The sequence below is a fragment of the Dicentrarchus labrax genome, unplaced genomic scaffold (genome assembly GCF_905237075.1).
Source record: "Dicentrarchus labrax unplaced genomic scaffold, dlabrax2021, whole genome shotgun sequence".
In the NCBI taxonomy this organism is placed as follows: domain Eukaryota; kingdom Metazoa; phylum Chordata; class Actinopteri; family Moronidae; genus Dicentrarchus; species Dicentrarchus labrax.
The window spans coordinates 18,137,020-18,162,954 of NW_026136719.1; the positions used below are offsets into that span (position 1 = coordinate 18,137,020).

General features: G+C 40.0%; 1 protein-coding gene across 1 annotated transcript; it reads left to right on the plus strand.

Moving 5' to 3' along the window:
- The first annotated feature begins 1,507 nt into the window (after positions 1-1,507).
- Positions 1,508-25,184, plus strand: aldh1a2 (aldehyde dehydrogenase 1 family, member A2). Its single transcript, XM_051379666.1, has 13 exons — positions 1,508-1,770; positions 9,873-9,977; positions 10,652-10,792; positions 11,219-11,348; positions 13,318-13,379; positions 14,088-14,216; positions 15,754-15,867; positions 19,678-19,780; positions 20,958-21,142; positions 21,341-21,505; positions 21,764-21,921; positions 23,924-23,998; positions 24,233-25,184. Exons 1-13 carry the CDS (start codon positions 1,654-1,656, stop codon positions 24,303-24,305), a joined length of 1,557 nt encoding a protein of 518 aa, XP_051235626.1. The 5' UTR covers positions 1,508-1,653; the 3' UTR covers positions 24,306-25,184.
- Positions 25,185-25,935: the final 751 nt, after the last annotated feature.

Here is a 25,935-nt window from a genome sequence, read left to right on the forward strand (position 1 = left end):
TGCCGGCTGAAGTTTGTCACACCGTCTCCCCGGTATGTCTTATCTTCCGTTCACTGTGCTTTGTGAAAAGGTGAGGGCGACAGGCTGAGGATGGGATGTTTTGAATGCATTAATCAATGTCACCGTTTCGGACACGTCCTCTTTGATGTGAAACAGACACTTTGAGTGTGTCGCCCATGCTGTGAAAAAAGGCTGATGTGCTGATGGAGAAACAGCATCCTCCGGGGATTTGCAAATTATGGGCCCTACATCTGTCTCCGCACTCCTTTGTCCTGTCAAGAGGCTCAGATTATGAAATCTAAAATTTAAAGGCCCCTTCCGCTTGGTTGAAGAGATTATTCTTGGAGGATATGAATGGGGAGGGGGGGCTCGTATTAAAACTTCATTGTTATTCCACTGACCACAGATACATTTATCTCTTGATCTGGATTCTTCTCCTGTTTCTTTACATTCCTCACAATCTTACAACCAAAGTCTAAAATCTCCAATACACTCCTGGTTTACCCTCTTAACTGTTACCTGAGTGGCCTCATAAATGTGCGGGGAAATGCGGTTGTTGTGGATGTGTTAATACATGCGTGGATTTGCTTTAATTCCCTTAGTTTTCACGGCTAAAAGCTAATTGGTGGATGTTTATTGGGAGTTTTAAAGGAGGCGCTGGAAGGAATTATCACCTGAAGGACAAATCTCTGCCAACAACACCCCAGCGAGTAGCAGCAATCCTCCTAGTTCACATTTACATAACATCTTAGACCTTGGGGAGGTTGTGTTAGGCAAATAAAGACTACAGGGTGATAGTGAGCCGAGGAAAGTAGTTTGACACCTTTATGTCACTTAGGAAATGGTTAATTATGGTGTGAAGAATCTGAGTTCATATTTTCAGTTAAAGAGTGGATATGCATTTGTATGTATTTGTGGAGAAGAAGTTTTGTTTTCCAAGGTCGAGGTTTAACTTTAAATATGTAACTGTATTAAAGTGGAAAAATGGAAATGTGAACATCTACAACTGAATAAACTCTTATCTGCTGATGAAGGTCGTGTGATACCAGAACAGCTACTAAAAGGACCTTGTGGTGGGATTGTTCCACCCTTAAATTATGTAGGATTCATTAGACTATAATGCTTTAGTAAATTGGGGGAACTAGTTTGAGGATTATACCCTTTGTGTCACTTTAAACTCACTTAGGCTATTTATTGAGCTCAGATTAAAGTAGGCCTATACCTGAGATTAACATAAAGGTCAGCTTCAAGCTTTTTCTTTTTTTTAAATTCACGGCTGTGTTTGTAATAATCTTAGTTTAATGTGTGTTTGTGTGTGTGTGTGTGTGTGTGTGTGTGTGTGTGTGTGTGTGAAAACTATGAATTACCGTAGAAAAACTGTCTGTTGGTGAGTGAAAGCAGTGGAAACAGTGTGAGGTGGGTGGGGTGGACGTGTTTCTCCTCCTTAACACGCATGGCTGAGGTCGTTTATGTAAATGCGTGAATTTAATTTTCGAAAGGACAGCCCTTTCCTTTGCCCAATGAAAATGAACCGCGGCTGACACCTGGCTATAAACCCAGGAAGGAACCCAAAGTCCTAATCAGAAATCTGTTGAAAAAACCCAGAGAGGCGCAGCAGGCAGACGAGTGCAGAGAGAGAGAGAGACGGCCGCGATGACTTCCAGTAAGATCGAGATCCCCGGAGAGGTGAAGAGCGACCCCGCTGCACTCATGGCATCCCTCCAGCTGATGCCCTCACCGGTGCCCAACCCGGAGATCAAGTACACCAAGGTTTGTTCCTCTCCGACCGACTAACTTTTACGTGTAACGACTCCACTCCGGTAGATGTCTGATCGTATATCTTCTAACTTTTTTTTTTTTTTAAACTAAAACTTTTGTGTGTGTGTCAACAGCTGAAGTTTCAGTATCAAACTGTGTCGCTCACTCAGGGCTGGAGCTGTTAAAACTTCTCCTAAATAAAACTTTATAACTTCCAGTACAGATCTGATAAGCTGACGGTTGCACGTTTTAAAGTCCCGATCAGTTTTTTTTTCTGCATCCACGTGCTCAGTGGAGCTCAGCATTAAATGATCAATAACCAATGGTGGAGATAATTTAAACTAAATAAGAAGGAGATAAAAAGGGTTTATTTATAATACTGATTCTTTTTAATGTTTTCTTGTTCTCGCTTTACTTTATAAAAATGTATATTCTTATATTTTTAAATATGAGTAATAATATTGGGTCCTTGCTTAAATCTGGGATTATGATAAAGGCTGTCATGTTAATTTATCATAAAGTTTCGACCGGTTATTATTACATGTGCCACATAGGCAATAACGTATTCATAAAGGGGAGTCATAGTTTGAGCTTGTTTTGGGAAATAAACTGAGGAAAGTGTCTTAAACTAAATCACGTGGACAATTATTTACTATTGTTATATATTTTTTTAAATATTTATTCCACATTGCACCAGAAGTGCAGTCTCAAGTCAAGACACAGGCCAACATCCTTCCAGGTCACAGAATGGGAAGACAATTCATTTTATTTTATTTTTTAAACAGATTAAAGTCGCTCAATACAGGGATAAAAATAAAGTAATGAGAGGTATCAAATTAAAATATTGTAAGATTGGAACCACATCTTTCTCTTTCAGTATTCCCATTATGAGTATAATATTTTACTTCTGCAGTGTTTTTGTGATATTCGGTGACAATTTGATTAATTTTAGATTGCTCACAAGGATTTTAGGCATGAGTGGCAAAGGCTGAGTTTGTGCATAAACAAAACAGCCCAAATTCTTTCTGCCTGGTGTTCAAGTCTTTTCTTTCAGTGACACCAGTAATCACAGCAGTTCATACTACACAGAGCTTAGTCAAGTGCAAAGAGATGGCAGTAATTTAAAGCAGGCATCATTATTAAATGACAAAAAGTAGGTTTAGTGAATTAATGGTTTTCATTAAAATGCACATTGTCAAGGAACAAATGTGTTATCAGAGTAGTTTTTGGATTGCCCTATAGTCAGACGTGTGTGGGTGGGAGAGACGTCATGCAGAAATAGCTGGAGAAAGGAGCTTGAGTCAAACAAAGAACAACAAATCATGTTGTAGATAAGACCAAAAAGATCTACTTTTAGAGAGAATTTAATTAAACATCTGGCAAGGATACTTTATGTAGGACCTTCATATAAGTGCTTCAACATATTGTCACCATAACAGATAAATAGCAGCAAATATACTGTTGTAGAATTGAAGCAAAAATTAACCATTAAATCATTTTCTTTTATTTTCTTATTAAAGTTTTTGAGCCTTCACACATCTTCAGCCAGTCACACACATGTAGAAGATATCTCATATGAAATGTTTTGTTGTCTGTTTGATAGCATCTGTTTTTACATGAACACACACTGAAACACTGTGAAAATCTAAGTTATTAGTTAAAGTTCCTCTGCGATTCTTGTAATGTCTCATCATCAGCCCGAGCAGCCAGGATGTAGCCTGCTGCAGCTTTGTTGCTACTGAACAAGAATGTGTCTTTTAGCTGCCGAACAAGTGTTTTTATGATTGTGAGATGAAAGGGCACGTCTCATAGAGGACAGATTCATGATAGCGTGGTGTAAGTTCAATCTGTGCTATAACTGCCCTGTGTTAACACATAGCTCGGTGTTTTAAGAGCAAAGGGCACGCTGCCACTGCGGCACTGTAAAGAGGACAGTACATGTTGTGTAGTCTCTGTCGTGTTGTACGCTTTCCATTCCTTCAAAGTTGAGTGTTAGTTGAAGGGGTGGACACAACGGTGTACAGGAGGAAATTTAGGGAGCGACTTGGTGAATTAACCCCCAGGAATTTGGATCATCCAGTCCCTGTTGGTTTGGTGGACATAGGGGGCAGAAGGGCCCTGATTTATGGGAACCCCCTGGCGTGGGCTCTTCTCACACCCTGTTCCTGTTCTCCACCCCACTGACTGCAAGGGAAACAACCAACTCTGTTCACTGGCCTGTAGGGCGTGTGGATGGAGCTGCACAGATTTTCCTTAGATATTGTTTTCTGCAATATAAAAGTGATATCAATCTTTTACTTCATCAAGTCACCATCAATGTTGCATTTTTTTATTTATTTTTCTGCAATGCAAAGTTTACATCTGAGCAACCCTGGAAACCAAGATATGGCTGATACAGTATCATTACTGAAGAGGTTTGCTTCTATAACAGGAAAGCATGTGATAAAAAAGCCTTATTGCAATCAAGGTTTGCCCCTTGTCCTCTTTACCGAGTCATGAACTTCTCACCTTCCACAACACGTTGATTGTATCAGTAAAGCTATCTTCCTACTTGTGTGCATCTATATGAGATTAGAGTTCTGTTATTAGTCTGTTGATATCCCCATAAGCAGATTTGGTCATTTTCACACACCCTTTCTCTTGTAGTTAAAAGCATGAGGAGGAAAGCTGTCTCTCGGTTGTCCTATCCCCTACCCCCACATTTCTATCGCTAGAAGGCTCCAACAGCTGGGTTACAAGACAGAAACAGTTTAAAGGTTGATAGAACCACAGAGGAAGCCATAAATAAGAGAGGCAGAAGTGGGGAAGACAGACTGTTTTATGAATAATTAAGGCAAACAGAGAAACTTTTCCTTTTTAGAGGGTGATACTTTTGGCCTTTGTGGTGTTTTCACACCGTTCAGTGATAATGAGTTGTTAAACCAGACACTTAGTGGGACAACTTTTACTAGCTAGCTATTTTGAAACTCTTTTAAAAGTATGAGAACATGATGGCTGCAGTTAAGCTGACTGATGGGAATGTATATGCACAAATCTGCATCTTTAAAATGTGGTTTGTTGTTCCACTTTGGTTTTATTGAAGCCTAATTCTTTAATAGGGTAATAACATGGAAAATAGTGCTACAAATACAAAGAACTAACAAGGACCAGGTTGAGGGATCAAATTCACTGGCCTCGTTCACTGTCTGTATTACAGATCTCTTAATCTAATCAACAGTTATACATTTTCTTAGTTGTTTTGCTCATGGTGGCATTAGTGCATTTTCACCATAGGAACCTGTGCAGAACCTGTCTGCTGAAGATCTGTGTATTTGTAAAACAGTCTATGCAGAGACATCTACTCAGTTTGAATGAATAAGAGGCTCCATCAATCTGTCACTGATTGAGATAGCACAGATGGAGGCTTGGGGCTCCCCGATGCTAGGTGCTGTCCACCGGGGTGTAAATTATGACCCTGTCTCACTGTGTGGGTTAGTGGCCCTGCCTCGCCAGAGCCTGACCTGCAGTTCTGGAGTTTTTCACTTCAAAACCACCATCTTACTGCGATCAAGATCAAACAGAGCCAAAGTTAGGGGATACTGTGCAACTAAATGATTTATCACAACGAGCACAGCGAGAACTTTTCCCCCTCCCTCACTGCCTTTGCTTACACAATCTCCCTGTTCGCACACACGGGCACATTCTCTCTAAAACACATCTCTTTGATTGTGACAGGGTAAGTGTGCACTGCCATTAATATGTCCATTGGTGTGAAATGTCTACTTGTGCAGTGAGTGTAAATTATCATCTTAGCAGACACGTCAACATCATATCCCCTGTCTCTTAATCACTGTTTAAGGAAGAGCAGTGACAGCGAGGTTACCCTGTTACCTTCGGTCTGTAGCCCTCTTGACAAGCAACGTGTAAATCCTTACGGTGTCATTATGAAAAACACTGGGCTTCATAAATCTGTTGGAATAGGCTCTTTCTCCAGCGAGCATGAGACACAGCAGAGACTCAACTGCTTTTCTAGATGTTTATTTGTCTGTGGAAAAGCGTCACATTTCTTTAAAAGTTACTTCCTCTTTGTCCTCTGATCCCATGAGTAAAACTACTCTCTTTAAACATTTCTCTGTGACCTGAGATTTAAATAATGGTTAAGTACACAGGAAACCCATCAAACCTCAGATGTCTGGAGGAAAAAAACACCAGTAGTGAGAGGAGGGGTCAATTTTACTGTTGATTCATGACAATCAAACTGCATTTAGCCTTTGTGTTTGTCTCTCCACAATCCTTCATCATTTCATCAAGAATGTAGACTAACTTCTGAGATATTTTGTTTAGTGAATACTATTTATATTAATTCTGAAAGATAATACGTTTTTGTTGAGTGGTCACAAGTCTTCTGGCATTTTGCTCTACTCAGATATTACACAGAAACGGAGGCAAAGTTCTTGGGAAACATGGGTGCTGATTGGATAAATTACTGACTTAACTAACTACTGACTTAAAATATGCATTTACTGGATGAGAATATGCCTAGAAACGTTTTCAAAGAGTTGTATTCAGCTGTCAAAAGCAAAATCTAACATCCCTTTGGGTGTTTTTAAAGAAGGTATAAGAAATTAGCATCATAAAAGCTTGGCTTTAATCTAAACAGCCTGCTACTCCGGTGACGTGCACAGTCTGCTGTGCTTTTTCACCACTGGAATAAATGCATTAAAGGAGTAAATCAACTGAAAAAGTGAATACGAAGTTGTTTGTTATTACAGCCTTATGTCAAATTAGTGTTTCTCACATAACTTCTGAGTCAGAATGGACAACTTGAACCACTTGCCCACACACACAGACGAGACAAAGACGTTTGCCAGTCAGTGACAGCGAGGTCGCCCTCGCCAAACCCAGGAGCGCAGGGTGGCATTGTCTGTGGGTGTGTGAATGAAAAACATGAAGGCTCCATGGTGTCAGACATGTGGAGAGGAGTAGGAGAAAAAACACCAGCTGGTCTCCACTTTCACATGCTCTCCACTCACTTGTAACAGCAGTAATTATAAGACTTCTGAAACCCGTCCAGAACCAGAGAGGAAATAGAGGTCCTGTGATAGGGGAGGATATGAAACTTCCTGCACAGACGAGTGTTGCAGGTGCCCGTGTAGGATTCGTCTGGCTGAGGAATTTTGGCGTGTTGTGTATAAACACACACATATATATAAACCCTCACACCAACCCACCCCGCCTCCCCCCCCCGCCCCACCTCCTCCCCCTTATCCACTCCTCTTTTAAAAAAAAACCAAGAACTGAGCAGTATTACATGTTCCTTCAGCCGTTAGCATCTGAGCTGTGAGAAGAAGCAAAGAGCCAAACAGATGTTTTGTTGGCTGCTCAAAGTATTTTGGCATTTCTTACTTCCCATTACAGTTCACTCCTAAAAAATGAATTATCACAAAATATCACGTAAAGTTTTGCGAACATGAAAAAAATAAAGGACATCCTTTATTTACTTGTTGCAAGGTGGACAAATCTACTAGTGTGTAAGTCTTTTTGTAGAGGATGAAGATGATTAAGACACCTGCATCATATAGTGCTTACTACTTTGAAGTGTTCAGATCAGCAGACAGGCATCAATTTGCAGCTGATTTGAAAAAATAAAACTTGTTTGAGTATATCATGTTTTATCTTTTCATTATCCCCATGGCCAGGCTCTCTCTCTCTCTCTCTCTCTCTCTCTCTCTCTCTCTCTCTCTCTCTCTCTCTCCCTCTCTCTCACTGGATGATGTGATTGACAGCTTTTGCAGAGAAGCATGGGAGTTGCTAAATGTTTTGCAGCTGCCCTGTGGCCCATGCAGAAAGTCTTGACCTATATGCTTACTGCTTAGCTTTAATCCACATCAGGCATCCTTGTTATGCATCAAGCATCACATATCACAACTTTTGTTTATCAGGTTTAATGTTGTTGTTTGTTTGTTTTTTAATGAACGCAGAAGTACAAAAGAAATCATTTAAAAGTTGCAACAGCAAAAAGTTATTTAGAAAATGTTATCGTCGTCTCTGCAGTCTATGGACACCACCAACTCTAAGTACTCATTGATTTTTAGAAACATGAAACCATCATGTGAAGTGATAGCAATGGCCCCGCAGGGAATGGGAAAAAAAACACTATTTGTCATTTGCAAACAGTTGCACTTGTGTTTTTTTTTTTTTCATTCTTGTGTTCTTTGCCCCTCGTCCAAATGATCCTAAAAGCAATTTTAAGAAACCTTGAGAGTTGATTTACGACTCAGCCCTGTCATCTTAATCAAGTCTCTCAATGGAACGAAACAAAGGTCCAACACCAGTCCGAGCCCAGAGAGAGGGCTGAGCCAAGCGGCGGCTGACAGTTGTCCTTTTCTGGTCGTGATTTAGGTGGCGGCCCGCTCCACTGTTCTCCTGCTTCATCCGTTCTCCTTTAGCAGCGTCTTGTGAGAGGGGTTACGCCATGCATAAAGCTACCCATGGTCTGCATTCTTGCTTGGACTGTTGAGGCTGTCAGGGGGCTCCTCTTGATTTAGAGCGCCCCACTTCAGTGGCCCCTATAAATTCAAAAACTAATTCAGTGCTCTACAGGACTTTCTGTTTTTGTAGCTGGCCCTCTGCTCCTTATCGTTACTGACAATTTTATGAAGTGCTCTTAATGAGCGTCAGATTAAAGGTGGCCCCTGAGAAGACGTAGAGAGACTCCGGCCTGGTCTATCTCTATGTGTGTGTGTGTTAAGGTGTGTGGGGGATGGTGTGGGTACAAAGGAACCGTAGAGGAATGAGTTTGTAACGTATGGTTCTTGCGGGGTGGTACACACAGATACTGAGCACCTTCGCATGTGTCTGCATGTGAGTTATTCAAACGCAGCGTCCACATTATGAGCCTGTGAGCCGTGGGAATGAAGAGGAGGAGGAAGAGGAGGCAGGGAGGCAGAGTGATGTGTTTGCTCCAGCAGTTTTCAGACTCCCTGGCATTTTATACCAACCCAAAAGTAAACACAGCTAACAGTTTACAGCCAATTAAATAGTACTTAAAGCGCAGCGTTTATGGAGGTAAACATGTTGGAGAGTTTAGGGAGGCTTTAGGCCAGTGGGATACTTGAACCCTGCTCTCAGGTTTGCTTTTGGTGCATCTGAGCTCCTCTAAAGTAGAAGGACGGTAAGAGCATATGTATACACTGAGAGATTTGTGCCAGCAGATGTTCTCCTTGCACTCTATCTATCAGGCAGACTGACAGCCATTAAAAACAGTGTGTGAGTAGTCTGCCTAATGGATCTAAACATGTCAGCGAGGAAGGAGTTTTTTTTTCCAAACTTCCGTAAGGTATATTTGCAATTTTAAATCACACCTCACATTTTGTTCCACTTCATCAGCATATGAAGGGTTTGCTTGTATTTCAGTCACATAATTCTCAGCTTTGTGGCTCTGTAAACATTTTTTTTCTTTTTTCTTTTGGTCTTAATAGACGTTGAATGTGTCCTGTTTGGAATCCCAGGCGGTTGTTTAACGGAAGACTCGCTTTAACGCATCACAGAAACCAAGCGCGGCACGTGTTTTATGATCTCGTAAACGAGCAGTGATGTTGTGAAACGTGTGTTTGTGTGCTTGGGGGTGGATGGGTGGGTGGGGGTCTGGTGTCTGATAGGGATTTATCTGCCCCCCCACCCTACACACACACACACACACACACACACACACACACACACACACACACACCTACCCACCCCTTTGTCTGGATGGTGGAGCACTCCCCAGAGAGCAATGCTGGACAGCCAGGAATCTCTGTCCAGATTTCCAGAGATTCTCCCATATCCCTTACACAAGCGTCTGGAAGAACTGGGACTGCGGCATGAGAGCTTTCACAGCCTCAACTACAAGCAAGTCACTGTAGCCAACCTGGTGTAATGAAATGATTGCTTAACATAACATAAATATTTAAAAAATGAAAAAATGTAGTCATTATCTCCCACTCAAACTCAGCTCAGCTGCTTTGTAGTCAGTTTGAGCAATCAGGTTGTGCGTTTTGCATTTAATTCATACAAAGAAACTACATTCATGACACGGATCCTTTATTGACATTTTTGCTAAAATACTAAAAACTGCTTCTTTTTCCCTGCAGATTTTCATCAACAATGAGTGGCAGGACTCTGTTAGTGGGAAGGTCTTTCCTACCTACAACCCAGCGACTGGAGAGCAGATCTGTGAGGTCCAGGAAGCAGACAAGGTAAATGCTCTACAGCATAGCATTGTCTATCTTTTTCATTGGAAAAACAGGGTTATCTTAGTTTCAGTAGTGTAAGAATTGTAAATTCAAGTATGAGCATCAACGCCAAGTATTTGTGAAGTTAAAGTACACATCATGCAGAATGGCCCCTGTCAGTGTTATATTATTTTATATTATGTAAGTACTTTATAATGTAGTTGATCATGGCAGATTTTGTTTGCTTAATCTTCAGATCTTAATCTGAAAAGTATTAAAAATAGTATTAACTGTAGCTGTTAAATAGATGTAGTGGAGTAAAAAGTACAATTCCCTCTGAAATGTAGTGGATTATAAGCAGAAAGTAGCAGTAATTGTACTGAAGTATACACTGTTTCAGTAAATGTACTTACTTTCCACCACTGACAATAGTCTGACAATGAAGATCCACTTACGGTTTTTCTTCTCGCTACAGGCTAAAATCTTGTTTTTCAGTCTTTATACATGTGAAAATGATTTGCAAATGTTCTGGCCTTTTCTTATTTCAGTAACTTTGAGATAAAAACAAATGATTTGCAGAAAATATTCAGATATGAAAAAACATGAAAAGATAGATTCATTAGTATGATTGAATGAAATAAGACACCTGTTTACTGGATTAGGTTAGATACTTAGTTTGTTTCACTCTTGTCTCACAGGCTGATGTTGATAAAGCGGTGCAGGCTGCTCGTCTCGCCTTTTCTTTGGGGTCCGTATGGAGAAGGATGGACGCATCAGAGAGGGGTCGTCTGCTGTCCAAACTGGCTGACCTGGTGGAGAGAGACAGTGTCTATCTAGCAGTAAGTTAAATGAATATTGGCATTTCTGTCAATCAATTCATATGAATAACCTTTCTTTAGTTTAGAGAGGCATTATATCACAATGGTATAATAACAAAGACTCCTTTTATCCACTTAATCATTACCCTATTTATTTAATAACAGCACTGTAGCTGCATTTCATTGTATTCTTACTTAATATATTTTGTTTTTATTAATGGTTTTTTATGCTCGCAGTTTCCTCTGTGTTTGAGAAATACAAATAAACTTGCTTTGCCTTAAGGAGAACATATAACTGTAACTTAGGGGCTGTATTTGTATTTTAGTGTTATTTTAGTGTCACATTTCACCCCTGGGAGAGTGTAAAGACTAGAACAGTATAGAATTATAAGAGGATCACAAGGTTATATCACATATTTCTCAAACGTCTCCCCCGTCTCTCTTCAGACTATTGAGTCACTGAACAGTGGGAAGCCTTTCCTGCCCACCCTGTTTGTGGACCTCCAAGGAACCATAAAGACACTGAGATACTTTGCTGGATATGCAGACAAGATCCATGGCACTTCCATCCCGATGGGTAAGATCCCTCTTTGTGTACTACTGCAGAGTGAACGCAGAGGTGCTGGCTTTTTATTAGTGGGCTGAACCAAAATACTCTAAAATGGTGTGTTTACTCAGTATAACTTTAGTACCAAAAGTTGGTTTCTTTCTCAGATTATGATGATCAGATGCATTACAACAAAATGTGTTATTAAACATAGATATATTTTAAACCTGCAATAAACTGCTAAACAAACTGTAAACACAACACTGAAATATTAATATTAATTTTTTATTGAAAACTTTAGCAAAGTGTTATAGAGCAACATTAGCATTCATTTGGAGTCGTGTTTCTAGACAATATTCACTGTCTTTTTAGCTCTGTTTTGGTCTTCACCAACCATACCTCTTTAGGTGCTCACAGGCTAGCAGCTAATTTTGTCTGTCTGCTGGGGTTTTTAGAGTTTTCTATCTAAAAACAGCTTCCTGGTGTTTTCCTGAAAACAACACTAGTGAGAAGTGAGAAGTGAACCAAAACAGTAAAGTTGTGGAAGTGTGTGAAAACCAAGACAATGAGCTGAAAGATGATAAAATTCTCAGTTGAGTGGCTCTTTTTACATTATGCATTGTCATTTGATCCATTGTTATCACAGAAATGTTCATTATAGTTGCTTCAGGCAGTTTGGCGACAGAAAAGTAAGGTATCAAATTGGCCATCAATCCAAACACTAACATTTACAAACACTAACATTCATTGTCCTGGGGAGGCTGCCATCAGTGTAAGGCAATTGAATTTGGGGGAAGAGGAGAAAGTTGGCTGTCTGTTTCAACAGGAAGCACAAAAAAAGGAAATAGAATAAGAGAGAGGACATGGTAAACCTCCTGATACCACTGTATTGTCCCTCTCAAAGCTTCTCTTGTACATTGCTGCCAAACCAACCATGGTGAGCATTTTCCCAGGGCTTTGGTTTAAGCTTTATTGCTCGAGTAGACTTTCAGAGAAAATAAATAAGGGTGTTCGCGTAGCCTGTATGATGCAAGGCCGTCAGCATTCATGTTTGTTCACCTCTCAGGATGGACATCTACCACCAACAACCCCTCAGCATCTATCCGTCTTCCGTTATGCTGAACTTATTGTGTTGAATTTGTGTCACAGACAGTGTGAAATGAATGTGGAGTTTCATTGTGAGGAGCACCTTTGGCTACACAGTTTGGTATAGTTTACGCTGCTTGTTCCAAATTGAAATATAAGTCATTTGCAGGCGTCATACTTTCAAACAAACCTTGCAGATACTCAAGTTCCTCCTGAAAGTCTCATGTCTAATAGGTTTCGTTCTCCAAACAATAACAGTTTTGAAACACCCGACATCCACTTTGGAATTAAAAGTGTGACATGTAAGAATCTTTACTGCAGATTTGTGTCCATTGTTATTCTTTCACTGTATCCCATTGAAAATGATTATCTGGCTTGTCATCTACCATTGATCATTCCAGTCCAAATGCAACATTAGGCAATGTTTCATCAGCTGATGACTGTTGTAACAAATTTATACATACATTTCTCAATATCAATTGTTTTTGTGGAGAATGAACAAGCATGGCACACCCTCAGTAAGTACCTCCTTTTGCTTAAGTAATGCAAGAAGAATGAGCAAACCTTTCCAGCATAACACCCATCTCTATGACCTAAAACAGTTACACACATGCCTGTGCTGTAGGAGGCTCGAAACGAAATGTAATCTCTCACCAGGGTAAAGTAACTAGGAATGTTGCGTGTGGATTCATTTACAAATTAACATGTTGAGTCAACAACAATGGGGGGTTTCAGGTGGTGACATTTTTCATGTGTTTCAAGCTTGAAACTACTAAAGCTAGAAATGACTAACAGTGTTTTTTTTTTTATTTATGTGTGTGTGTGTGTGTGTGTGTGTGTGTGTGTGTGTGTGTGTGTGTGTGTGTGTGTGTGTGTGTTTGTGTGTGTGTGCTGAATGTGTGTTCCTCCACAGATGGAGAGTATCTGACATTTACCAGATATGAGCCCATTGGAGTTTGTGGACAAATTATCCCTGTGAGTATTACGCTTCCATTCATGATGGATACAAATGGACAAAAGCTACAGATAAGAGTGAATTGGCGGAGTTTAAAAGAGATGTTGGTGGTTGTTAGTCCGGCCTATTTGTGGAATTACATTCTGCATTTTCCAGTAATTCCCTGACAGTCACTGTTTATTCGGGTAAATCCTGTTGGTAAGCCCCAAAAATAACGGTGCCATTGAGCTTGAGTAATAAAGAACGAGAAGTGAGAGGCAGAAGAGCGAGCTGAGGGATTTAACATAGTGGGTTTGAGGAAAGGAGAATGGTGAGAAAGGAGGAAAAGATCAAGGAGAAAGAGACACTGTTGATTGTGCAAGAGTGCAGAAAGCGTGTGGTTCTGCGTTGAGCCCCATGGGCTCCTGTGTAAAGCAGAAATAACACAGGCCTGTGTGTTGTACAGTGATATGGGTTTATTGCACATGTGTTGCAATTTCCCGGCTTTCTCAGAATACTGTGGGAAGAGAAAATACTGTACAAGTGCCGAGAACATTTTCTCACTTGACTATGTTTAGACAGAGTGAAAATGAGAGTAAGTGACTTAAGAGCGATGAGTTATTGAGCTTGACTTGTGACCACCCAGTGTGTCAGTCAGATGCATGATGTCTTTTTCCGGCATGTGTGTGTGTGTGTGTGTGTGTGTGTGTGTGTGTGTGTGTGTGTGTGTGTGTGTGTGTCACGCACAGTGGAACTTCCCTCTGATGATGACAGCATGGAAGCTGGGTCCAGCGATCGCATGTGGAAACACTGTTGTCCTCAAACCTGCTGAGCAGACACCGCTCACCTGCCTCTACATGGCAGCTCTCGTCAAGGAGGTAAATGACAGAATCACTTTGCCAACCACAATGTGTTCACAAGTCCAAAGTTAATACTCCAGAATAACTGAATCAGAATCACTTTCAGGTTTCAGTTTGCCAAGAACACAGTGTTCACTATGAATCTGGCAAACACTTTATTTGGATAGTCCAATGTTAGTGTAACTGCAAGGCGACAAAAAACAGATGTTTAATAAAGTGTCACTTGTCTATCTGATGCATCTCTTCAGAGTCTGTTATCCTAATTTGCAGTTAATCTTAAATGTAATTGCTAATTTCCAACCGGTAAAGGGTCAGTTCACCCAAATCAAAACAGCTAAGTCTCTGAGATTTGGCTGCCACACCAATACAATGGAGGTCAAAAGATTTTATTTATGGTTAAAAAAAGCACTTTAAAAACATGTATTTGATGAAATAATACTCTGGCTGTTCAGTATAAACATCACACTTCTCTGTGAACTGTTTTCATGTGGACTGAGATGAAAAAAATTTAAGTACAAAACAAATGTGAGAACTGAGAACTTCACAATACTTCCCTGTTAAAAGCTTATTAAAAGACTGAAAGCCACAAAAACAATACCAAGGACATTACTGTTGCAAATAGTTGCTGAGCTAGTATGCTGTTCACGTCATATCGTTAAACTGTTATTTCGAGCATTTGAGTGGGAAAAAAACGCTCAATTCATCCTCCAACTTGTAATTCTGAGTCAGAGATATTGGGACAACAATGATATCGCCCACTTGGTGAAAAAAAACTGCTTTCAATACACTGTTGGCAGAACGGCTGCAAATGCACCATTGTTGACAGTTGCATACAAATAAAATCTGATATCAACGCTAATACAATAAATTGAGCCAATTTTACTGGAACTATACAGTGTCTGTGTCTGGTTTCTGTTGGTAACAAACTGCCACAAATATGTACCACAAAAAAAATAGTTCAATTTGAATTTTAATGGTAATGTGATCGCTTAGCTCAGGAAAACAAGGTGAACAAGCCACCTACAACAAAACAGTTGGAATCAGCAACTTGAAACTCAATAGAAAGTTGAATATCAGTGTTGACACGTTACAAAAGAGCACAAGAATAGGATAAAACATAACAGAGATTTATATACAGTACGGCTAAGACAGTGAAACATAAAATATAGCTAATTCGAGCATAAATTGTAAGTTAAAATTCAAAATGCGCTATCGATGTAATAGTACATTGATTTCAGTAGTAACGGGGTCAGTGAATGCAGTTGTGTACAATAGAGGTAAACACATGAGAAAGTTTAACAGGATATGAACAATGCAGCATCACATGTTTATGTACAAATCTCTGTGTCCACATCCTCCCTGCCTCCCCCTGCCCTCTCTGGCCTCTCCTCTTTTTGAACTATCTGTCTGTTGGCTTCTTCTTTTTGATGTTCTCTCCGTTCTGTGCTGGTAGGGAGGTTGGGTTGGGTCCGGATTCCCCCACACCGCCTGTGGTTTTGCTTGGCTCTGCTGTCATCTCCGCTAAAGCTTGTTTCCTCTCATATTGTTTTGACAGGCCGGGTTTCCACCGGGAGTCATCAATATTTTGCCAGGATTCGGGCCAACGGCAGGAGCTGCAATTGCCTCGCACATGGGCATAGACAAAGTGGCTTTCACAGGATCAACCGAGGTACTTTTCTCTAATAAAGTGGCTCAGATCAACAGCTGTCTACTGCTCACCTTTGTCAGCCAGTGACACAGTGACCAACATGTGCAGAGCATAAGAGCGGGCTGAGTAATTAGGGGACGTTGTGTGCCTGTAATGAAGTCTAAATGACAAACAACTTACTTAAGCAGGGTGCCCTGTCATTACTCATGACAGGGGGCTCTTATTTTATCTTGTACACATGCACATATTTGCGCTGTCAAGAATATACACATCTCTGTGAAAACACACCCCTTCTTCTGTTTTCTTTCCGCTGTCTCTGCTGTATTAATGTACCTCCACAGTGCCTTTCATTGAATTTACTATCAGAACACACACTAGGATAAACCCTTGTAGCTTTGTAGAACAGGGGAGTAGTTAATGGAAAGCTAAATGATCAAGGGCATACCATGTTAGGTGTTGAGAGCTCGGAGGTGTTGCGGTCCGAACACATTCCTCAGGCCAGAGGGAACAGCCATAGTGACAGCAGATTCCTTTTCTGCAGATCATTTATAAACATCTGTTATTTCTAACTGCAAACTAACCCCTCTGGTAAAACCATTTACAGCAATCCTAATGGAGAATTTATGTTATGATGTGACCAGTGTTGGTACATGAGCCAGGTTTATGTAACGTTCGGATTAGCCTTGTGGTTTCTGGAGATGTCTGTTTTGACTCTGGTGGTGTGTTGGAGAAGCAGTGGGTATATGTTTTGTGAGGAACCTCCAATAAGCCCACACGGGTATAAACATCATAGACTACTGTCTCTGATAAGGAGCCAAACAGAAACAGTAATGAAAGCAAAATTAGACAGCATGATGAGAAATATATGTTATCTCCAAACCTGAATGAATGACTGAGGTTGAGGGAGCGGTGGCTTTTTTATCCTCCATCACTTATGTGCATAAGATATAATGTTAGGTAGAAGAGTTTGTAAAAGTCTTTAATTATTTAATTTAATTTTCAACAACTATCAGATGGGTTGCCATGAATTCATTTACGCTCCCAGATGTATCCTGCTCTGGTTTGTCCTGTAGCGCCACCAGATTCACACATTTTAGTTTTTTTAGGAAAATGGCTTGACATCTGTTAGATGCACTGCACCAAAGATGTGGTGTCTTGTTTTAGTTTGTTTAAAGAAATACTTTGGTTTATCACCTAAACTAATGACATTCCCACTATCTTCAGCTGTAGTGTTTATCATCAAATGTTAGCATCATGAACTAAAATGATAAACATGGTAAAAATGTAAAACCTCAGCATGTTAACATTGTGAGTGCGAGCATCTTAGCGTACTGATGTTAGCACTAAGTTCAAAACATATCTGTAGACTCTTAGTTGTGTTCTTAACTCACTTTTTTTCCACTCAGTATCCATTTAATTGTTTTCTTAGTGTGTGTTTTTTAAATATGCTCACTTAGGCTGTAATCGTTTTAACATTTATTGAAAACGTGCAAATTCAAAAACACGATAAACATGAAAAACACAGTCTAAGATTACTGTACTCTCTAAGCTCTAAAGCTTCATCTAAATAGCTTAATCCAAACTAATCAAATCAAATAAAGTACTCTGTAATATATCAATATTAACATTGTTATCATTAGATTAGGAAAAGACAAAATCTGAACTATTCACAAATATTCATCCAGTGTATGAATGGCTCTAACATTGGGTCCTTATGTTTTTCCAGCACAGTTTAACATCAAACATACATTCATTTTCTCTCTCGCTCTCTCTCTCTCTCTCTCTCTCTCTCTCTCTCTCTCTCTCTCTCCACACACACAGACACACACACACACTGTGACACACCCAATCAGTGTGTGCGCGCCAGCTTGCATAAATGCACCTTCTAACACAAACATCTTCTTTGTTTTATCATCTCGTCTTGATTGAACATTTCCTTTGTGAATGGCCAAGGTTTTTTTGTTTTTTTTTTTACTAGTTTTCCTGTTGTTTCATGTGATCTGGAGTCAATTACTGAGAGAATGAGCCAGTGCTGTAAGAGACTGCTGATGCCCAGACAGTGAGTCACCGCACTGTAGTAGCAGTGGTGGGGGATACTGGCGACCACAGCATCTTCTCACAGGGTGGAAGGTGGTGCTGTAGCTACAGGTGGATTTTAGGACCACAGATCATCCTCGTACTCACTCACATGTGGCTGTGACTCCACACGGAGGAGTCTCGCAGCCCAGCGTGTTTCCTTTACCCCTGAATAAACACACGCTAACCTCCCCTTAGTCAGCCTCTTTGTGTTTCTGATCAAAGACAGACAAAACACATCAGAAACAAGCAGCCAAGCCAAGTATTGTGTTGTTTTTAATCCAGTTTTGGTACCAGCCACAGCACAGGGGTTGATTTTGTTCTATTGTTTCTATTATATCTCAGACACTAGAGAAGAAAGCGATAGAAGATGAGTATTTTCCATCTTTGAGGTGGAGTTTTAGTTAGACACTGAGAGGGTATTTTTCCGCTTTATCCCGTCACCTCTCTCGGAAAATAAAACAGGCTGTGTGAGTAACAGGAAGATGAATACTTGTTTAGGGTTGTGATGGAGATGTGTGGGGTTTCTCAGGCTTGTTATCTAGTTGTTATCTAAAGTAAATACAATATGTCACAAAATGGAAAAAATAACACTTAAAGCACCCAATTCATCAACAGTTTTGACACCAGAGAAATCATTTTCAATATCCTGAATCACCTGATTATGAAAGTTTTTTTTTTTCATGTAATGACCACATCTTTACCCTGGCTACCATACTCTATCACTCTTAAAGAAGTAGTTAAAGCTTTTGGAAACATCTGCATTTGCTTTCTTTTTGAGAGTTAGCTGTGAAGATTGATGCCTCTCTTACATTAAATATCAAACTAGCAGCTATTTTAGCACTTAGCAGTTTAGCTCAGCATAAAGACCGGAAACAGCTAGCCTGGCTCTCTCAGAAATTAAGAAATTCTGCCATCCAGCACCTCTAAAGCTCACTGATTACCCATAATCCCCCATAAAACCACAACATGTCATTTTTAAATGGCTATTAGTTAACTATTCCCCCTGTTTCCAGTCTTTGTGCTAACAAACTGTTGGCTCCAACTACATTACATATCTAGTGTAGAGTCATATCCATCGTCTCATCTAACTCTTGGAAACAGTACAAGAATAGAACAAAAATAGATTAAAGGATAAAAAAAATTGAGGACATTTGTTTGAAAAATGGCCAGTGAAAAAATAAAAGAGTTAAGAGAAACTTTCAAAAACGCTGCTATGGTCCCTTAAAACCAGTCACATACATATGATATTCCTGTTACTGACCTTATCATGCAGCGCTGTTCTTTTATTTATTAGTCTTCATTTGGTTTATATGTTATTGTCACTCTTGATAAGCAGTAAAGTAGAAACAGGGATGATAAGAAGATAATGAAAAACCACAGCAAATTCCTCGTCTTCTTCCATATTGACACACCAGACCAGTTTCATACCAATCTCCCCTCTTGTCTCAGATATTTAGATTACAGGACACCACCCACACACCTTGTGGTTACTTCTTCCTGTCCTCCATTAGACATCAGATGCTGTTCCCGGCTGAAACATCATTTTTATTTTCCTGTTGCTGTCTCCAAAAACCTGTAATAGATATTCATTCTGTGTGTTTGCAATACTCATGTTTCAGCTGGCCTACCGGTGCATTCCCTGTTTGGAGCTAACCAGCCTCTTTAAGCTATTTAATCGTTCCAGCTGATTTACTGATCTGGCTGTGGGCCTGCATCTCTGTGAGTAAACCCCAGATCTGTTTCCTTTGGTAGGTCGGCAAGCTGATCCAAGAAGCAGCTGGGAAGAGTAACCTGAAGAGAGTGACGCTGGAGCTGGGAGGAAAGAACCCCAACATCATCTTTGCAGATGCTGATTGTAAGTTTTCAAGTAATGTTTTATTCAGTGCTCCATTTACCTGTCACCCTCACTAGGTGGTCCATCACTATCACTGTTTTGTTTAGATATGTGTGCCATTCTCAGGACCTTCAATCTGTGGATAAACACACACTGACTGCGAATCTTAAAATGCTCAAAAGCTTTGTAGTGCTATGAAAACCTGTGGATGGATGGGTTTCATATAAATTCTAAGTGGCTCACCAAACTGGGGGTGCCAAGGCTTTCAAATGCTTTCAGCAGCCGTGAGAGGGGCTCCCTAAGGTCTGTAAATCAGGAGAATGGACCCTGACTCAGTCGGGTGCTTCAGCCGAGACCCATAAATCATGGGGGTCCGTTAACCCTTCGTGCGCAACAGCAGGGTCCTGTCTCTCAGGTGTCAGGTATCAGATTTGCACAGGACAACGGCAATAAATATAGGGGCAAATTTTATAAAACAATATACTACACACATTACTTTTTTAAAAAAACCTAGTGAAGTTTTTGTGAGTAGATGTGATGATGAGTTTGTGTTAATGTTAAAATCTGACTTATTTCACTTTCAAGTAAGACTTAATATTTCTTATTTATTAATTTATTAATGAACAAAGTGTTTATCTACATTCTCAAATGTTTTTCACCATCTACCACCTCAAAAAATATTAGGCTGTCCAAGTATTATGACCAACGTTAAAATACGGCTAGCATGGACCTATCCTATTCATCTAGTTAACAGTAGACGGACAGTTTTTTCTGGAGGCAGGTTTATAACTAATAAGTATATTGGTTATTGTTGACTGTCGTCCACACTGTACAAACAGGTAGGACTAACACTTTAACTCTTCCACACAACTCTCATATAATCAAGGTGTAACAAATCATAGATGTGTGCGTGCGCTACGTGCATGAACCACGTAGGATGATATTGAAACATAAATATTACAGGGAAAACTTATTTTCTATCACATTTCAGCGGTCTCACAGTTTAAGGTTTGACATTCAAAATGTTGTAGTATTTCAATAGTATTATATGTTTTTAATTTATTTCATTTAAAAAATATATTTCACAGATTTTTCCGCGTACCACTAGAGGGAGCTTGCGTACCATCAGTGGCACATGTAAATAGTTTTAGAACCAGTGATCTAGCTATTGATTAACTAAAATCTCTTTTTTTCCCAGTGGATCTGGCTGTAGAACAGGCCCACCAGGGCGTGTTTTTCAACGCAGGCCAGTGCTGTACGGCAGGTTCTCGCATCTATGTGGAGGAGCCCATATATGATGAGTTTGTTCGGAGGAGCGTAGAGAGAGCCAAGAGGAGGATAGTCGGCAGCCCCTTTGATCCCACTACTGAGCAGGGTCCACAGGTGAGGTCAACAGATCTGTAGCTCACTGAAAACTTCAGCTACTCTTTCATTTGAGCAAATTAAATTAATTAATTCAGGACAGAGATCTTATTACTTGCTGTATCTCCCCTTCTCTTTCATTTTCAACATGTTTGTTTCGTTAATTGTCTTCCCTGTCCTGAGCTCTCATATAATGTCTGTCCTCCTCCTCCTCTACAGATCAGTCGGGAGCAGCAGAATCGCGTGTTGGAGTTTGTCCAGAGCGGCATCAATGAAGGAGCCAAGCTGGAGTGTGGAGGCAAAGCTCTGGGCTTGAAAGGGTTCTTCATTGAGCCCACTGTCTTCTCTAATGTTAGGGATGACATGCGCATTGCCAGAGAGGAGGTACAATAATAAAGAACAGGGATTTTCATAGCTCAGCGCCACTAAGGCATGTAGACCTGTGTGAGAAGCAGTGGTGGAAGAAGTACTCTTTACTAGCAGTATATTTTCCAGGTAGTAAGAGTAATTCCACCACTGGTGAAAATACACACTGGATAAAATTGAAGTGGTAACCCAATCCTTAATGCTTTAGCCTCTTATACGATATGTAAATATAATATACAATAATATTCTTACATATGTGTTCTTATCTGTTCACAGATTTTTGGCCCAGTCCAGCAGATCATGAAATTCAAAACTATCGAGGAAGTGATAGAAAGAGCCAACAACACAGATTATGGTTTGGTTGCGGCTGTATTCACCAATGACATCAACAAAGCCATGACCATATCCACAGCCATGCAGGCTGGCACTGTCTGGTAAGTTTCATCTGCTGTGTTTCTTTAGCTGCAATCAGTAATATTTTTCATGTGGGAAGTATCAAGCATTTCAGACTCTGGCATCCAGAAACCGTAACCTGGCGATGTGCCACTTCGCTATCATTATACAAGCCGCAAAGAAATGTTTTCCTTCCTTTTTTTCACTTTTTCCCCTCAGCTCAGACATTCAAGATATAAAAATATCAAAAGCAACATGCCAGCGCAAGACAAAAAAGCAAAACGTAGATTGTAAATGGAAACTGACACCCTAATTTTATAATTTGTATAAATGAAATGGTCATAAAATGTTACTTCTTGAGTTCACCTAAAATTGTTTTGTTTCTTTTGTAATTACCTGCAGATGGCTATGAGTAGGGGTGGAAGTATAGCTAACATACAGCATCTGCCAAGAATTTTTCACCACTTGTCATACTTGACTGCAATCCTCTGCAAGCTGAGGAAACATTTTTCTACTTTGTCCTTCATTCTTGCCGCCCAATCACCACCCCACTTCTTTTCCTCTGATGAGGATTTCGTTGGGTACTTTGAGCAGGGCCAACCCCCTTTTCTTACCATCGTTTAGTCCTCGACAAATCCTGCCTATTGCAAATAATATTCACTAATACCGACCACAATGACCGCTTCCTATAAAGTAAAGACATTTGGGATTAACAGCTAACAACCAGCTGTGTCTGTAGTCGTCTCCTGATCTTATAGATATGACTTTTACATTGTCTGTTGATTCAGGTGACATCCAGAGGAATTCCCTTCATTTAATATTTAGTCATACATTTTGTCTCATCATTGAATTTCGCTGTTGGCTTGGCTTGTACACCCTCATCAAATTTTCCCACGACCCTCAGCTCTCTATTAAACTTTAAACACATCATACAACTCCAGTACACCGTGCTTTATTCACCAAACATTCTTAACATCACCAGTTCACCATAGAAGTAAAGTATAGGAAACAACATTACTATCATCTTTTCATTTTTTTTAAGAAAATACAATATTTTTGTTGGCAACCTAGATAACAAGACTCAAGGAAGTTACTGGTCCCAGCCAAGAAAAAGTCCCCTGTCCCCCCATGCTCCCTGTAACATGTTTTTACACTTGGGTTTTTGTACAGATCAAACAAACATGAAATAGCAAGTTAATTAGTGAGGTTTAGAGGTTTTGGTAACAGGATTTGGTTACTTTGGACAGAGTTGGGCTAGCTGTTTCATCCCGTTTCCCGTCTTTGTGCTAAGCTAAGCTAACTGCCCGCTTGCAGTAGCTTTATATTTAGTGTACAGACATAAGAGTGGTATTAATCTTCTTATCTAATTCTTGGCAAGAAAACGAGTAAGCATATTTCCCAAAATGTTAACAATTTTAGCCCATCAATTTTAATCAATACAATACTCAATACAAAGCAGCAAATTCTTGCTCTTCCAGCTCTTAATATCTGCTCTCCTCTGGCTCCAAATAGATACTTTTACTCCGTTTGCATCTTTCTGTATTAAAGGGTTACTGTAAGGGAAAGCTTTGACTTCTCCTTCTGTGTGGTAAACTGACCATTGCTTCACTTAAAACTGAACCCTCCCCGTCCTCCTCAGGATCTTCTCATTCATCAGAGATTTGTCCCATTTCCTCAGACTGAAAACTCTTTGTCTTCAGGCTGCACCTTTCCCCAGTCCCCCCAATCCCAAAGTTTTCCCATTTTTACCTCAACTTCAATCCTCTCAAAGCATTCATTCACTTCCCAGGCTGCTGCAGTTAGTAAATCCACAAATATACAACCTGACAACTTCCAGCTGTGTTTGTTAAATAATAGTGGAATTATGTTGTTTAATCCAGAGGATTTCAAAAATAGCTGTGATGATGACAATACATTTTTACATCAGTCTTACTGAATGCAGCTCTAATACTACCGCTTCGGACAAAATTATGCACTATTTTATAATAGCAAACCATCGGAGTCAAACACACATGAGTGATCAATGTTTTGTGTATTTCCCAGGATAAACTGCTTCAACGCTCTGAGCACACAGTGTCCATTTGGAGGATATAAAATGTCAGGCAATGGACGTGAATTGTGAGTATGACTTGGTTGCTCGCCCACTGAATGTTACTAATACTGACTTTTTGTTTTGAAAACCTACTTTCCAAAATGGCTTAGTGTCACATAAATCTTTATCTAAGAGGATATTGCAATATTTCTGCATCAGAAGCTCCAGCAGTGTATAGAAAATATTTCAAAACTACTGTCAGCATGATAGTTTAAACAAAATGAGCAGCATTGTTACTATTTCCTGTTTTCTGTTTTCAGGGGAGAAAGCGGCTTGAAGGAGTACTCAGAAGTGAAGACCATCACGATGAAGATGGTCGCCAAGAACTCTTAAGGCAGCCACACTTTTTAGGGAGGAGGTAGCATCTTCCTCATCACTGACACCGTCTCTTGTCGGTCCGTCCAAGGTGGCAAAACCATATTAAACATTAAAACTAGTTATCTCCATGGTAACTACAGGCTGTGACCACTCGCTGCCCTCCCAGTTCCTTCATCCACTCCATATTGCTCGCCATGGACAGTCAGCCAATCTCTGTCCGGCTATCTCCACCCACCATGAGTTTGTGGACTGTCTCTAGTCTTACTGACGACCACTGAACTACCCCCCATAATGTATACCTCCTACACTAACTACACTAAAGCACTCACAGAGACGATGGGGGAGGCTGTTCTGACTGCAAACCCCAATAACAACCCCCCTCCCAGCCGCTACACCCTGATCCTCACCCCCCTCCCCCAGATGCTGGATGCTCAGAGACTCAGTCGCCGCACTTGCAATCAACCCTTTACTAGCAACTTGTCATGTTTTGGGAGGCAGTTTTTCTTTGTACTGTGCGGTATGATCGTCAAAAACCTCATGTGTCATTGTCTTGGTAGAATTCATGCAAGCATGTCAGCTCATTCAAGAACACTGATGTTGTCAGCCTCAGATATGAATGGATGAAATGTTAATTCAGAATTAATTTCTAATTGTCTTTGTTTATATTTTAGCTTGTATGACTTAACACTGTATGTCAACCTTTGACTGTAAACGTGAAGATTTTAACCTCTTAAAAGCATTTTACTCTCACCTGCTAAAAGAGGAGTAGATGTATTTTAAACATTATGTAACAGATTTTCATTGATGTCCATCTATGTTTATGTTTATACAATCATATGCTATGAAATTATAAAATTACCATAGTTTTTTTCAGTAAAGTTTTTTTTACTGGAATGCTGTTTTTCCCTGAGTGTTCACTACATTATTAGGACTCCACAGTCTATCACACAATCTACGGTTTAATTCAGGACAGAGATCTTATTATACACATCGTACATACATCAGTTGGGAGATAACAACAACAGATCTGGGTCAAACACATCGTTAATTTAATTACTTGTATTTGAAAATGCGTGCATTGACGCATCTCATTCGGAAATAAACAAGCCCAAAGAGATGATTTAACTGAAGTATTTGTGCACGTTGAACGTTCAAAGTAGTAGTACTAAAATACATTTTTAAGTATATATGTGATTTAATTTATTAGACAGGGTTCCTTTTGGGCACTTTATAACAATGTTTTATTAATTCTGTTGGCTCCAGCTACAGGGCAGGTAGACTTATGACATACGCCTCTTTAAAGGAAGACATTTTGTCATGTAGGAAAAGCACAGGTGTTGATAAAAGTAATGGCCGAATTCCATTTAGCTACTCCAGTTTCAGGGCCCTGGTATCGTAAATGTTATTAGTAACGCCTGTGCTTTTCTTAATTCAACAAGCTGCTACATAAGATTACACAGAGGTTAAAATAGCAGAAAAAAACAACAACAAAGATAAACATGCAGCCGATAAGATACTTTCAGTTGCATTCAGGTGGTTCTATTAGACAAGTCATCAAAATGACTGATGTGAAAAGTCATGACTGACGGAAGGGGAGGAGGGTTGGATGAGCAACTTCCAAGGAGGAAGAAGGAAGAAGTGTTGC

Bases quoted from the DNA above. Each gene is read 5' to 3' on its own strand.
- aldh1a2 (XM_051379666.1), top strand. From the start codon at position 1,654: ATGACTTCCAGTAAGATCGAGATCCCCGGAGAGGTGAAGAGCGACCCC. The intron at 9,978-10,651 runs GTAAATGCTCTA...CTTGTCTCACAG, and splicing joins AGGTCCAGGAAGCAGACAAG to GCTGATGTTGATAAAGCGGT. The intron at 13,380-14,087 runs GTGAGTATTACG...TGTCACGCACAG, and splicing joins TTTGTGGACAAATTATCCCT to TGGAACTTCCCTCTGATGAT.